This window comes from Corylus avellana, chromosome 10 (assembly GCF_965113065.1).
Source record: "Corylus avellana chromosome 10, dhCorAvel1.hap1.2, whole genome shotgun sequence".
NCBI lineage: Eukaryota > Viridiplantae > Streptophyta > Magnoliopsida > Fagales > Betulaceae > Corylus > Corylus avellana.
The window spans coordinates 13745317-13758107 of record NC_142499.1 but is presented as its reverse complement, the minus strand read 5'-3'; the positions used below and the strand labels follow the sequence as shown (position 1 = coordinate 13758107).

At 37.6% G+C, this 12791-nt stretch overlaps 1 protein-coding gene across 3 annotated transcripts; it reads left to right on the top strand.

Moving 5' to 3' along the window:
- The first annotated feature begins 653 nt into the window (after positions 1 to 653).
- Positions 654 to 4712, top strand: LOC132161946 (putative disease resistance protein RGA3). Of its 3 annotated transcripts, none has more exons than XM_059572173.2 (2): positions 654 to 730; positions 1103 to 4712. In XM_059572173.2, the coding sequence occupies exon 2, from the start codon at positions 1303 to 1305 to the stop codon at positions 4189 to 4191; it is 2889 nt and encodes a 962-aa protein (XP_059428156.1). In that variant the 5' UTR covers positions 654 to 730; positions 1103 to 1302; the 3' UTR covers positions 4192 to 4712. The 3 variants fall into 3 exon arrangements, with proteins under 3 accessions (XP_059428156.1, XP_059428154.1, XP_059428155.1); XM_059572171.2 differs by lacking the exon at positions 654 to 730 and having other exon boundaries at positions 999 to 4230; positions 4366 to 4712; XM_059572172.2 differs by lacking the exon at positions 654 to 730 and having other exon boundaries at positions 999 to 4230; positions 4333 to 4712.
- The last annotated feature ends 8079 nt before the right edge of the window (positions 4713 to 12791 follow it).

The following is a 12791-nucleotide window of genomic DNA, read 5'->3' as shown; positions in this document are numbered from 1 at the left end:
ATTAAAAAAGCATGTGCATCACATGCTATTAAAAAAAATATATGCTTCTTGAATGTTAAGGGACACTTGTGATCTTCCTCTTCTACTCTCTTTTCTTTTAGTATTCTTTTAAGATTGTAACGAAATAATGAAATTTACTTAACTTTATTAAAAGTCCACATGATAGTTTGAGGGTGTATGCAAACTTTTTCTTTTTATTAATTTTCAATTCGTCCATAAAGGATAGCTGAATCGGCTGTGAACCACACCTCATAAAACGGAGGTCACTAATTTGAAACCCCCCTCCCCCTTCTCTTATGTGGACATGTCAAAAAAAAAAAAAAAAAATTCAACTCATTTTATACTTTCCTCTTCCGTACAATAAGCATGCTTCAAAAGGAAAGAAACTAACGTTAAAATTAATCAAAAAAGATTGATAGTTTCTTAAATATGGAAAGCCTAACTAATAATGCTAGGAATAATCTAAAGATGGAAAATCCAAGAGTTGAAAACCTATGGGAAATATGGAAAGTCTGATGCCAAAAATAAACTAAAATCAAAGAAGGAATCAAAATAAATTGAATTATTTGTCGCCTAAGTTAGAAAATCGTCAAAATTGGTCTATAACCGATGGATCCACTCGAGCCCTACATCGAGCACGACTCGAGCATAGGATTTTGTGTTCTTCTCAGCGGACCACCGCTCGAGCGATCAAGCGCTCTCTGCCACCTCTAAACACAAGATTTTTAAGGTAATTGACCACATTCAAAGCAATTGATATTTACTTCGAAAATAGCGAACTATCCCATCAATTGTTTTGAAGATGGTCGAACCACCTCAAAACTTAATTGAGGGTAGTAGATGACTTCCCACAACAGCTAATGAAGGATGTCAAATCACCCGAAATCTCCTTGCAAGTGGCTTAAGAAATGATCTGTCATTTGTAGAGAGTTTTTGTGGTTGATGAGACGCCGCCACCCCCCCCCCCCCCCCCCCCCCCCACACACACACTCACATTTTCATGAGATGCATGGCACAAGCGCGTGACTGTTGATTACAAACAAACAATCAATACGTCGTAATTTCTTGCTGGAAATCCTTAAGCCTCAGCAATTGTTTACAGCTCCCCAAGGCGGCCAGGTCAACTGATCTTGACTTTCAACATTGTTTCCTTTTCGTCAATTATTTTCAACCTCCAAATATGGCTGATGCAGTTGCTTACGTACTTGTGGAGAGGTAGCAAAGGGCAGGCTACCAGCAAGAACATCCCATCCCTTTTTCACTACTTCATCTCCTGTAAAAATCTTTAACCCTCTTCCAAACATGGCTTCCACACTGGTTCCCGTGATCCTGCAGCAGCTGGCAGTTAACGTTGACCGAGATCTGCAAGAAGAGGTGAGACTTGTCACGAGTGCCAAGAAGGAAGTCATAAAGCTCACCAGCATTCTGAGAAGTATCGAAGCTGTGCTCAGCGATGCGGAGAAAAGACAATTGCAGGAGCAAACTGTGGAAGATTGGGTGGATAAGCTCAAAGACATATCCTACGACATGGATGATGTGATAGATGAATGGAGCACCGCAATCCAAAAGGCAAGAAATGCTGAATTTGATGAGGATGTCTCACTTCTCAGCAAGGTATGTTCTTGCTTTAATGTTCAAGGAGTTTTTTTGCGCAGAGAAATTGCCCTTAAGATTAAAAAGCTCAGTGGAAGACTAGATGTGATTGCGAGAGAGAAAGACTTGTTCATGTTTAATATTAGTAGCTCCATTGAGGAACCTGACCGACCAAAAACAACCTCTGTTGTTGATGTGTCTGAAATATGTGGTCGAGAGGAAGATAAAGATAAACTAGTGGGGTATCTAATGAATGAGATCACGATGAGTACTAGTCAAGTAAAAAGAAGCTTCCATGTGATCTGCATAAAAGGCATGGGAGGAATTGGAAAAACAACTCTTGCCCAGCTAGCCTTCAATGATGAACAGGTGAAGGCTTGTTTTGATATAAGAGTCTGGATCTGTGTTTCCGACCCTTTTGATGAGATTAGAATTGTCAAAGCAATCATCGAAAACATTGAAAAAAATGCACCCAACATCATAGAATTGGAAACACTGCTACAACGGGTGCGTGATTTGGTTGTCGGGAAGAAGTTTCTTCTTGTCCTGGATGATGTCTGGACAGAGGATTACCAAAAGTGGGAGTCTTTGAGGGACACTCTCAAGTTTGGAGTCCCAGGAAGCAGAATTGTGGTGACCACACGCAATGGGGGAGTTGCGAGAATGATGGAGAGCAGCTGCATCCTCCCTTTGGGGAAGTTGTCTGAGGATGACTGCTGGCTGCTATTCAGTCGAATAGCATTTTCTGGAAGGGAAGCAGAGGAGTGTGAGAAGGTGGAAGATGTTGGTAGAGAAATAGCACACAAGTGCAATGGCTTGCCTCTTGCTGCAAAGACTCTAGGCAGTCTCATGCGTTTTAAGAAGAGTAGAGAAGAGTGGCAGGATATTTTGGAGAGTGAGATATGGAATCTTGAAGAGGCTGAAAAGGGTCTTTTTCCTCCTTTATTGTTGAGCTATTATGATCTCCCTTCCCCAGTCAGGAGATGCTTCTCGTACTGCGCTTTCTTTCCAAAAGACTACAAGATTGTGAAAAACGAGTTGATTAAGTTATGGATGGCGCAGGGTTTTCTAAGCTCAAGGGCAGGTGCTGAGATGGAATTAACAGGCAGGGAGTATTTTGAAAACTTGGCAACTCGCTGTTTCTTCCAAGATTTTGAGAGAGATCAGGTTGATGGCAGCATAAAACGATGCAAAATGCATGACATAGTGCATGATTTTGCTCAGTTTCTTACAAAAAATGAATGCAGGGTCGAGGAGGTTAGTGATCTTCTTGAAGAGAAGAGGTCGGATAATCCTGATTCTAAAAAAACTCGCCATTCAACAGTAGTGATTGCAGCACCTGCTCCATTTCCAACCTCTACTATTTGCAATGCAGAAAAGCTGCGCACCCTCTTCATTCGACACGATGACAACAAAGGAATTGCTTCTGCATTTCCTGATCTATGCCGGCGTTTGACATGTCTCAGATCGTTGAATATGAGGAACAGCTTGATCGAAGATGTTCCGGAAGAATTGGGGAGATTGCTACATCTAAGATACCTCAACTTAAGTAATACCAAGTTGAAGGAATTGCCTGAAAAGATTGGTAATCTGCTGAATCTGCAAACATTGAACCTTACAGGGTGCCAATGCCTTCAAAGATTGCCACAAGGTGTTGGAAAACTAGTTAACTTGAGACATCTTGAGATTGGTGGGACTTTGAGTATGCGTGTGCTGCCGAAAGGAATTGGGAGATTGGATTCGCTTCGAACATTAAGCAGGTTCCTTGTGAGTGGTGGTGGTGGTGTTGATGAAAAAGCATGTAAGATAGAAGACCTGAGAAACTTGAACTTTCTTCGACGGAAGCTTCGGATTGAAGGGTTGGGAAACGTTGCAGATGTTAAGGAAGCCGAGAAAGCGCAGCTGAAGATGAAGAAACGGCTGCAGGTCTTGGAACTTCAGTTCACTGGTAGGCATGCAGAGAGGCGACTGGATGAAGCTGTGCTTGAAGCCTTGCAGCCACATTCAGAGATAGAACATATAACAATCTCTCGCCATAATGGCACCACCATAATTCCCAGCTGGATGATGTTGTTAAGTAAACTGAGAAGGCTTGTTCTTGAGAACTGTGGAAACTGCAAATTTTTACCACCTTTGGGGAGATTGCAGGCCCTTGAATCACTTGGTTTGTTTTACATGAATAAGGTTGAAATGGTGGGTGTTGAATTTTTGGGTTTGGAGACTGAGAATGGAAGCTTAGAGTCATCATCGCCAGTTACTTTATTCCCACATTTGAAAGACCTTAGTTTTTGTGGCATGGAAATGTGGGAAACGTGGGATGGAATGAGCGCAAAAACAGGAAAAGAAGACATTGACAATAATTTTAGAATCACCCCATGCCTCCGTTACTTGCATATCACTAACTGTCCAAAGCTGATGGCACTGCCACACTACCTGCAGAGAACACAGCCGCAAGAATTGGTCATCAATAGCTGCCCACTTCTGAAGCAACATGTCATAGAGAGGGCAGGAGAGAATTGGGACAAGATTTCTCACATCCCCAATATCAAAATTGATGATAGCTATGTGCAAGGACAAGCATTGGGTCAAGGAATCTGAACCCATTGAAGCCTCTGAGTGTTGCATACTGCACTTCAGGTGCCTTTCTCTTGTCTTATTTCCAATTATAAAGCTAAATTGACTTTAAACATTCAACTGGGGTGCCCTTTATTTGCAAATATTTGACCTCAAACTTGTCAGCCATCATATACTTTCCACTTCAACTGATGACAGCATGGAAGAAGCTCAAGAGATCCAAATGCTCTGCCTGAAGATAAAGAAGAGGTGATAGGAACAGAGAGGATTCTCCTTAAGAATCTGAACATGGTGGTTCCTGTTCATCTGTTGTATGTCCATGCGTATATTTTATCTATTGTATTTTAAATTCAAATGTTATGTTATTTGATTTCTTTCTAATTGTTTAACTTGGTATGAGAGCCTGTTGGGTAGAAACCTTTTTTCATTAGATCCTTTTCACCATTGCAACAGCCAGTTCTTCTTCAACCTTTGTCTTACCAAATTTTAATTTAAAAGTGTTTAAATTGTTCAATTTAAAAGTGCAAAGATCAAATTTTAATTAACCTGAAATGAAATCCAACAATGGTATTTGTGTAATCATGATGATTTATCTTGATCTTCGAAATAGTGACTTTTAATTGATATGTTGGTGTATTATTGTACCATCAGATCAGTTATTCATAATGTGTTGATTTTAAAGCAGGCAATGGATGAAACTCATGTCAAATCCAAAAGCCTCCAAGCCTTTTTTTTTTTTTTTCTGATGAATAGTACCCAAGCCATTTCTAACATTACTTATACCAGATACCCAGACAAAATTTGCCTGCATGAAAGCCAACAAAGCCCATAAGAACTGGTACATAAATCTACATATATCAGGTTCTTCAATCAGAAATGGTTTTGTGTCTTGTTATACTCCTATATTGAAGTGATCTGAAAACATCCTATTTTATGGAAATAAACACCATTAAAAAATGTCAAGAAAATGTTAAGCTGTAAGATGCCCTAAACTGTACAAAATCATTGACAAGCAAAGGACTTGTGACCACAGATCTAACATCCAACCGCTACTCTTGGGGTTGTAACTCAACTGATACTGAGAATTTAATATGAGCTTTTATTCAAAAAAAAAAAAAAAAAAAAATTGAGTTTTCTACTGGTATCCATGTAACCAAAGAAGGATAAAGATCAGAGAAATCTTGAAGTGTGTGCTTGTAAACTAATAGCCTTAATATATCTTTCATCAGATGTCAACAAGGAGGTTCTTTGCAAGTTCTGAATCACAATAGTCAATTGCATGAAAGTCACAGAAAGCCATTTTTCAATAAGTCATCAACAAGACAGCAATTTTTTCCTACTAAATCGTAGGCATGTACGTGTACTTCCTAATGAGAAAAAGTGGGAAAAGGCTACTTATGGATACAGATAATGTTATAAAATCACTTATTATTCTTAAATTATTGACTTGACAAATAGCTCTATTTGACGCATGATGATTTGCAAAAGTAACCTTGCTAATTTATACATATTTAGCTTAAATGTTTTAGCTTACACCAAATCACCTTTTTCTAGAGGTGAGACTTTGAATAAGGGCAATTAGCCGCAAAATTAGGATTAGGTCGGTTCCTGCATAAAAACTTCTAATTCCAAAAAAAATTCCACCATTTTACCTTCTAAGACATTCTAGGACTAAAAAGGTTCCCTTTTCCCAACATAGACATCAAGTAATGCCTAAAACAAAGCTAATAATACCAAAACTTTAACTAGAAAATCACACATGTCGTGCAAAAACCAAAACTTTCCTTTATAAGCACCTCAAAAGGCTCAAGAATCTACACACGAACACATCTATAACACATCCCAGAACTCACTACAAAAATTATGGTCATTAGCGGCGACCCAAAGTCGCCGCTAATGAGCAAAAAGTTGCCGCTATTTACAAATACCGGCGACACGCGGCCGCTATTTGGTGGTTGATAGTAAGCCGACGGTAATGCTAAATAACGGCAACTTTCAAGGTGGCCGCTAATGAGTTGTCATTAGCGGCCACTCTAGGTCGCCGCTAATATATATATATATTTTTGCTAGAAAAAAGGTTCAAAATGGTTATAGGGTCGCCGCTATTGGTATATCATTAGCGGCGACCACGGAGTTGCCGCTAATTGTATAAGAAATTAAAAAAATTAAAAAAAGAAGTCAATAGCGGCCACATGGAGTTGCCGCTATTCCTCTATCATTAGCGGCAACACATGGAGTTGCCGCTATTCTTCTGTCATTAGCGGCCACATAGAGTCGCCGCTATTTATCTCATTAGTGGCAACTTAGAGGTTGCCGCTAATGATATGTGAAATTTTTTTTTAAAAAAAAAAAATAGAAACACAATAGCGGCGACTGGCGACCCTATAGTCGCCGCTAATGAATTTAAAAAAAAACATCTATATATATATATATACTAGTGGGATGGCACGTGCTTGATTCCATGTGTTTAATAATAATATATATAATTCATTATGTGATATTTAACATTAAAATCTAAATATCATCTATAAAAAGTATTAATAACATAAATTTAATATTTAGTCCTTAAACAAGTGCACATTTAAATTCTTACACATGAATAGCATTACAAAAGTGAGTAGATATGATATTATGATGTACCAAAAAAACTCCTATAAAGGGCAAACACATATTGTAACCACAAAAGAGATCATGTGTTTGTATTCTTAATATGCTATTATAGGAAAATAAATTAATATTCTATATAATAAAAATGTATTTATTTGTCTTCGTTGAATTTAGTTCTTTTCAAAAGATCCTAAGTCCGTGTGCCAATCTCTTCTCTTGCATTCAATTTTTGTTGCCACTCCCTTCGTCTGTTCATTGATCTCCCTAGTAAGCTACCTGATTGTAGTACAATTCAAAATATATTAGAATAGGAACCATACAATCTAACCAACAAAGAACTATACAAAGATATATAGCCAATCAGCAACCAAACAATCATTGCACCTTTAACAATCTTACCAATACATATGGAAGCAAATCTCCACATTTGAGTCAAACACAATGACTATGAAAAACAATGAATTGAAATAGTACCTTCAGGTTAGCTAGTACTGCATAGGGCCTGTTCCGACTTTGCAGTTGCCTTTGGAACTTCCAAACTAATTGGTTTTGCTGCCACCAAAATCTTATCAACAAACTTTGTATGCCAAGTTCTTCTCATGTGCAAATCACTTTCCTTCCCACAAACAAAAATGGGAATCTCAACATATCACCAATCTGTTTGTTAACCAATAGAACCAAGGAAAAGAAACACACATAAAGTGTAAATCTTATTCTAAAATGATCTTCAACATATTACTTATTAAAAAATATTAAGATACGAATCAACAATCATATTGCAAATTAAACCAACGCTTTAAAAATATAAACTTTATTCGACTTCTTCAAAATCTAGCATTATAACAAACCCAATCTCAGAATAATTAAAAAATTTTAGAACTTGCTAACAGAGTCACACAAATCTGTCCTAGTTTGAATGTATGTGGATAAGCTATTTATATATTCAAAAGGGATATTGTTTGTAAGGTATATAATAGCAAGACACCCGGACAGCATCCTTTTATCCAAGCTCCAACTGTTTCTTACTATGAACCAAAAGATTAAGCACCAAACCCAACAGCAAATGAATGCTACAATTCTAATTGGATATGTCCAATCTGCTCCTCAATTACCATTGGCAACCAAGTTGGATTTACAAAGGAAAACATAAATAAAAATAAACCATAACAAAGGCATAACATTAGATGTTCAAAAAGCATGTCCCTATTCCAATTCTCTTTATTTTCAAGCAGGTATTTTTCATTGTAGTCTTTTTTTTTCCCCTATTTCATTGTACTCTTTGTTAACATTAAAGATAAATGACAATAACAATAAGCAAGGTTTGTAGCATCATATTCTGGGAAAACCATATTTGGTAGTTGGATAGGATATAGGCCTTCTCTACCAAAGAATATAGGCATTCTCTACCTTTCACTACAAGAATAAAATTTTTTGGTCACGGACCATTAGTAACGTGTATATGGTGTTAACACGTTACTAAAGTTTAGCAACGTGTCTATGGTAACGTGTCTGACGTGTTATGAAATTGGACGTAACTATTTCAACTTTTGTAACGTGTTAGATTCTGACATGTTACCATTTGGTAACGTGTCAGATTCTGACACGTTACAAAAGAATTGTAACGTGTCAGATGGTAACGTGTCAGATTTTGACACGTTACCACATGGCAACTTGTCAAAATCCGAGACGTTACTAAAGTTGACGGGGGAAATTTTTTTTTTTTTTAATCTTCTCCAATCGTTATACTAGAATTTTCTCCGCTCGGGACCTGATATACGAGTTACATATAATAACAATCCAATAATCTAATCCAACATCAAATATATAATCACAACAATCTATCAATTCAACTATATATAACCACAACCCAACTACCACAAATAATCAAACTCTAAATATATATATACACATCAATGTAGGAAATAGTAAAATACAATACAACTAACGTTATACACAAATACAAAAAATACAAGCCTTAAACAAACACTACTCCGACCAAAGCTGAGTGAACATCATCGTGACCCCATACGTCTTCTCGACTTCTCTGCACTAACTGCAAAAGATAAAACAAACAATCAATCAGCTAATTGACATTTGTGATATAATATTTTAAACTCCTAATAGATGAGCAATGTCAAAGTAAGTGAGAAAATAATCGAATAATTGTCACATATACAACCTCGACATACATATTTGCACGACCTATCCACAAACACATATACATCTACATATACATTTATTCAATGAGGCGGCTTCAACAAATATGATAAGATTAACTATGCAAAGCTCCAATCACAACCAAACCAACCAGGAACAACAAAGTAGATTAGTTTGAGTTATATATATACTCACGGGGTGCCTAAACGACAGGTATAATGTCTTGACAAACGAGACTTCTGTCTAGCTAGCGTATGGTGTTGGGTTTCATTGTGATCATCATCCTCAGCTTCTACTCTTACGTCATCTACACATGCATATTACGTTGCAATTGTGTTAGATACGAACAAAGTTTATTTACCAAACAAAATTACTAGCCCTTAAAATGATATTCATCTCGTAAGATTACCGTGTTACTCAAATAGAAACAATAAAACTATATTGTTACCTGATCGGCTATCAACTGAGGATCTCACAATCACTCGAGCTAAAGACTCTGCATCTTGCAAATTCCTGATAGTCGTCACCTCCGGCTCAGACCCCATGCGTCTCGACCCATCAAGGCTGCAAATCCGGGCCTCATACACCGCCATCTAAGCAACCATCTGAGCAGCCATCTGCTGAGTCACCTGCGCGGTCACCGCCGTAGTAACCTCCTCACTCTGCTGCGCCAGCCTCGCATCCATTTGCTCCCTGTGCTTTTCCCTCTCAGCTTCAATGGCTCTTTCAAGTTCTTCATGCGAGACCATCGTCCCGCCACGGTTCTGCAACCGTGCTTGGGATGGTGTATAGTATGAGTAAATGGTGCCGTGTGCAGGCAGAATATTCTTATTGACCCCTCGGACATGACCCGCATACTCAGGCTTATTGTCATGCGCTTGAGTATAAGCGTCATTCGATGTCCACCTAATCGTTCCCTGGGGCCCATCTACCTATTCCGCAGGGTCATTTTTCAATAACTCCTCCATCTGTGCCTATACATGAGCATCGTTATATATATAATTGTTAAGACTCAATAAGTTAATACATAAATAAAAATTCATGACAAGGTGTCTGCCACTTACAATTCTTGCTGCAGCCACCGGATTTGGGCAGCTACCATATTTCTTTGTATGGGTCTTGATATAAGCCTTCGCTGACGTAGGAGCCTTGTTCGAACAAATTACCTGCAATAAATTCAAACCATCAATTAAACGTTCCCGTAGTATATACTACGCAATATATGACAAATATATATTGTTATGGTAAGTTAGAGTAGTACGTCCTCATGTGCCACCTTTGCAAGGCTCTTCGAGCCGGTGTAGCGTGGTGTTTGATTCTGTGCTCGTATGTATTTCATGTGCACACAATAAGCCTACGAACACAACATATAAACATTATTAATCGCTAAGCCATCGAACAATTACAATTAACGAAACATAAATAGTTTGAAGTCATGACCTAGTTGATAAGCGGGATCACACCATTTCACCAACAATATTTTCACGTCTGCGGGGTTGTACTTTGAAACAGAGTGCATATTTCCACCCTGTTCAGTGCTTGCACCCGCAGTTGTGGCCAGATGTGATAAATTCAAGCCTTCAACAGGAGCTCTAATAGGCCTCTTACCATGATAAATCAAATATGTGTTTTGGGGCCACATTCCTTTCCCCCCTGTCAAGTGGTCGTATACCAAACCTGGGGGGTGTCTCCTGTTACAGCGACGTCTTATAGGGGCACACAATAAGTTTGTCTGGAGTGTCACTGTTCCTAACTGCGAAGTCCACATATGTTCTACATCCGTCTCTGTATTCCTTCGTACCCCTAGGCTTCTTCATCCAACTCTTGTCCATAGTATTACTACGTATATTAGAAACATAAATATATAAGAATTACGCTAAACTTAAACATAAATGCATTACTATGGCCCATGGGACCGTAACGGTGAATAAGTAAAAGTAGCTAGGTTCATTCCTTTTTTGTCATTCTTTTCTTTCTTTTTTATTTTAATTTTCTGCTTAAAATTTACATAAAGTAAATTGGCAAGTAACCCAAACAGAAAATTGAAGCCCAAAACTTAAATGCATTTGTTATGTATATATTTGGACCCTAAAATAAAATAAATATAGGTTGTTATTTGTTTTCGGTTTGTATCCAAAAGGTTTTTTATAATCCTTAGCATTATCTACATTTTATATTTTCCTATTTTATATCGCATTTGTTACGGGGATCCTAAATAAAATATTTCTAGGTTAATTGTTTTTTTTTTCTAGACATTTTTTTTTATTATCTTTATCTATTTTATATAATTTACGAAATCTAAATTTTCAAACCTTAAACCACATTATAATACAAAATTAAAACCATTTTTTTAAGTCTGGTACAAACCGCACTTATATATATATATATATAAGTTCGTTGTTTTACTAATAACATGTACTCTAATATAAATTTGCAAAACCTAAACCAAATTATATCAAACAAATTGAAAAGCATAATTTGTTAGGGGGACCTAAATAAAATAAATTTAAGTTATGTTTTTGTTGCAATTTAAAAAAAAAATTAAAGTTACATAATTTGAACTTCATATGGGGACCCTAAATAAAATTCATCTAACTACCTAGGTAGGTTTTTTCATTTTTTTAAAAAAATCTTTTTTAGCATTCTGTATTTTTAATTATTATTTTTCTCAACATTTATATAAATGATTCATATAAATCTATTTTCTAATTTTTTTTAATATATAAATGATCATTTATATAGTAAAACCTACACAAAATAAAAAAATTTACCTAATTTCAAACTACTTACTTAAAAATGTAGATATAAATATTTTGTATGCATGCACATATTGAACAATCCTACATTCCTATGTACGTACCTATCATACAAACATGCATGGACCCTAAAAATATTATACTAATTAGCTAACAAAAAAAATAGATCATATATATATACTATGCAGAGAAAAAACTATATATATATATATATATATACCTGATCGATGATGACAGGGAGATGGCAGGAAAATGAGTGAGTGGTGCGTTGCCAATGAGTTGCCGGCCGGAGATGACGTCGCTGGCGGAGAGAGCAGACGGTGGTGCGGCTGATTTAGGAGGAAGAGCCGATCGACCTGGCCAACTACAAAATCCGAGTGGTGAAGCTGAGAGAAGAGAAGGTGAGAGAAGAGAAGGGGGCTTTGTGAGAAGAAGAGGAAAATTTTGGAATGCAGATCCAAGCTAGAGAGACAGTGCTGCGCGCGGGGGAGAAGGAGAAAAGAGAGGGGGAAAAAAAAAAAAAAAAAAAAAAAAAAAGGAAAGGAAGAAGAAGCTACAGGCTGCCAGTTGCTGGGGTGCGAGTTCCCAGGAAAATAGTAACGTGGCAAGTTAATATATATATATATATATATATATATATATATATATATATATATATATATATATATATGAGGTTTGATAGGGACACAACACATACCAAACTCAAAGCCAACTTCTCTCCTACGTGTCATTTAATTTAATTTAATTTTTTTTTAAACCAAATCAAAGCTCTCTAAAAATCAAATTTTCAGAAATCTAAAAGTCCTCTCTCACTCCCTCGCTCTCCCTCCCGCGCTCACCCTCTCTCCTCCGCTGAGTTCATCGGCCACCAGAAATCCCCTCTCAGTCCCTCGCTGTCCCTCCCGTGCTCACCCTCTCTCTCCTCCGGCGAGTTCTTTGGCCACCGGAAATCCTCCCTCACTCCCTCGCTCTCCCTCCCGCGCTCACCCTCTCTCTCCTTCGGCGAGTTCTTTGGCACTGGCTAAGCTGTCCGTCAGTCGCAAGGTTCCGTCCACTGTCTCTCTCACTCTGGTGACGTCTACAGCCACCGGCGAAGCTCTTGTC

Coding starts and splice junctions, on each gene's coding strand:
- LOC132161946 (XM_059572173.2), top strand. CDS start 1,303: ATGGCTTCCACACTGGTTCCCGTGATCCTGCAGCAGCTGGCAGTTAAC.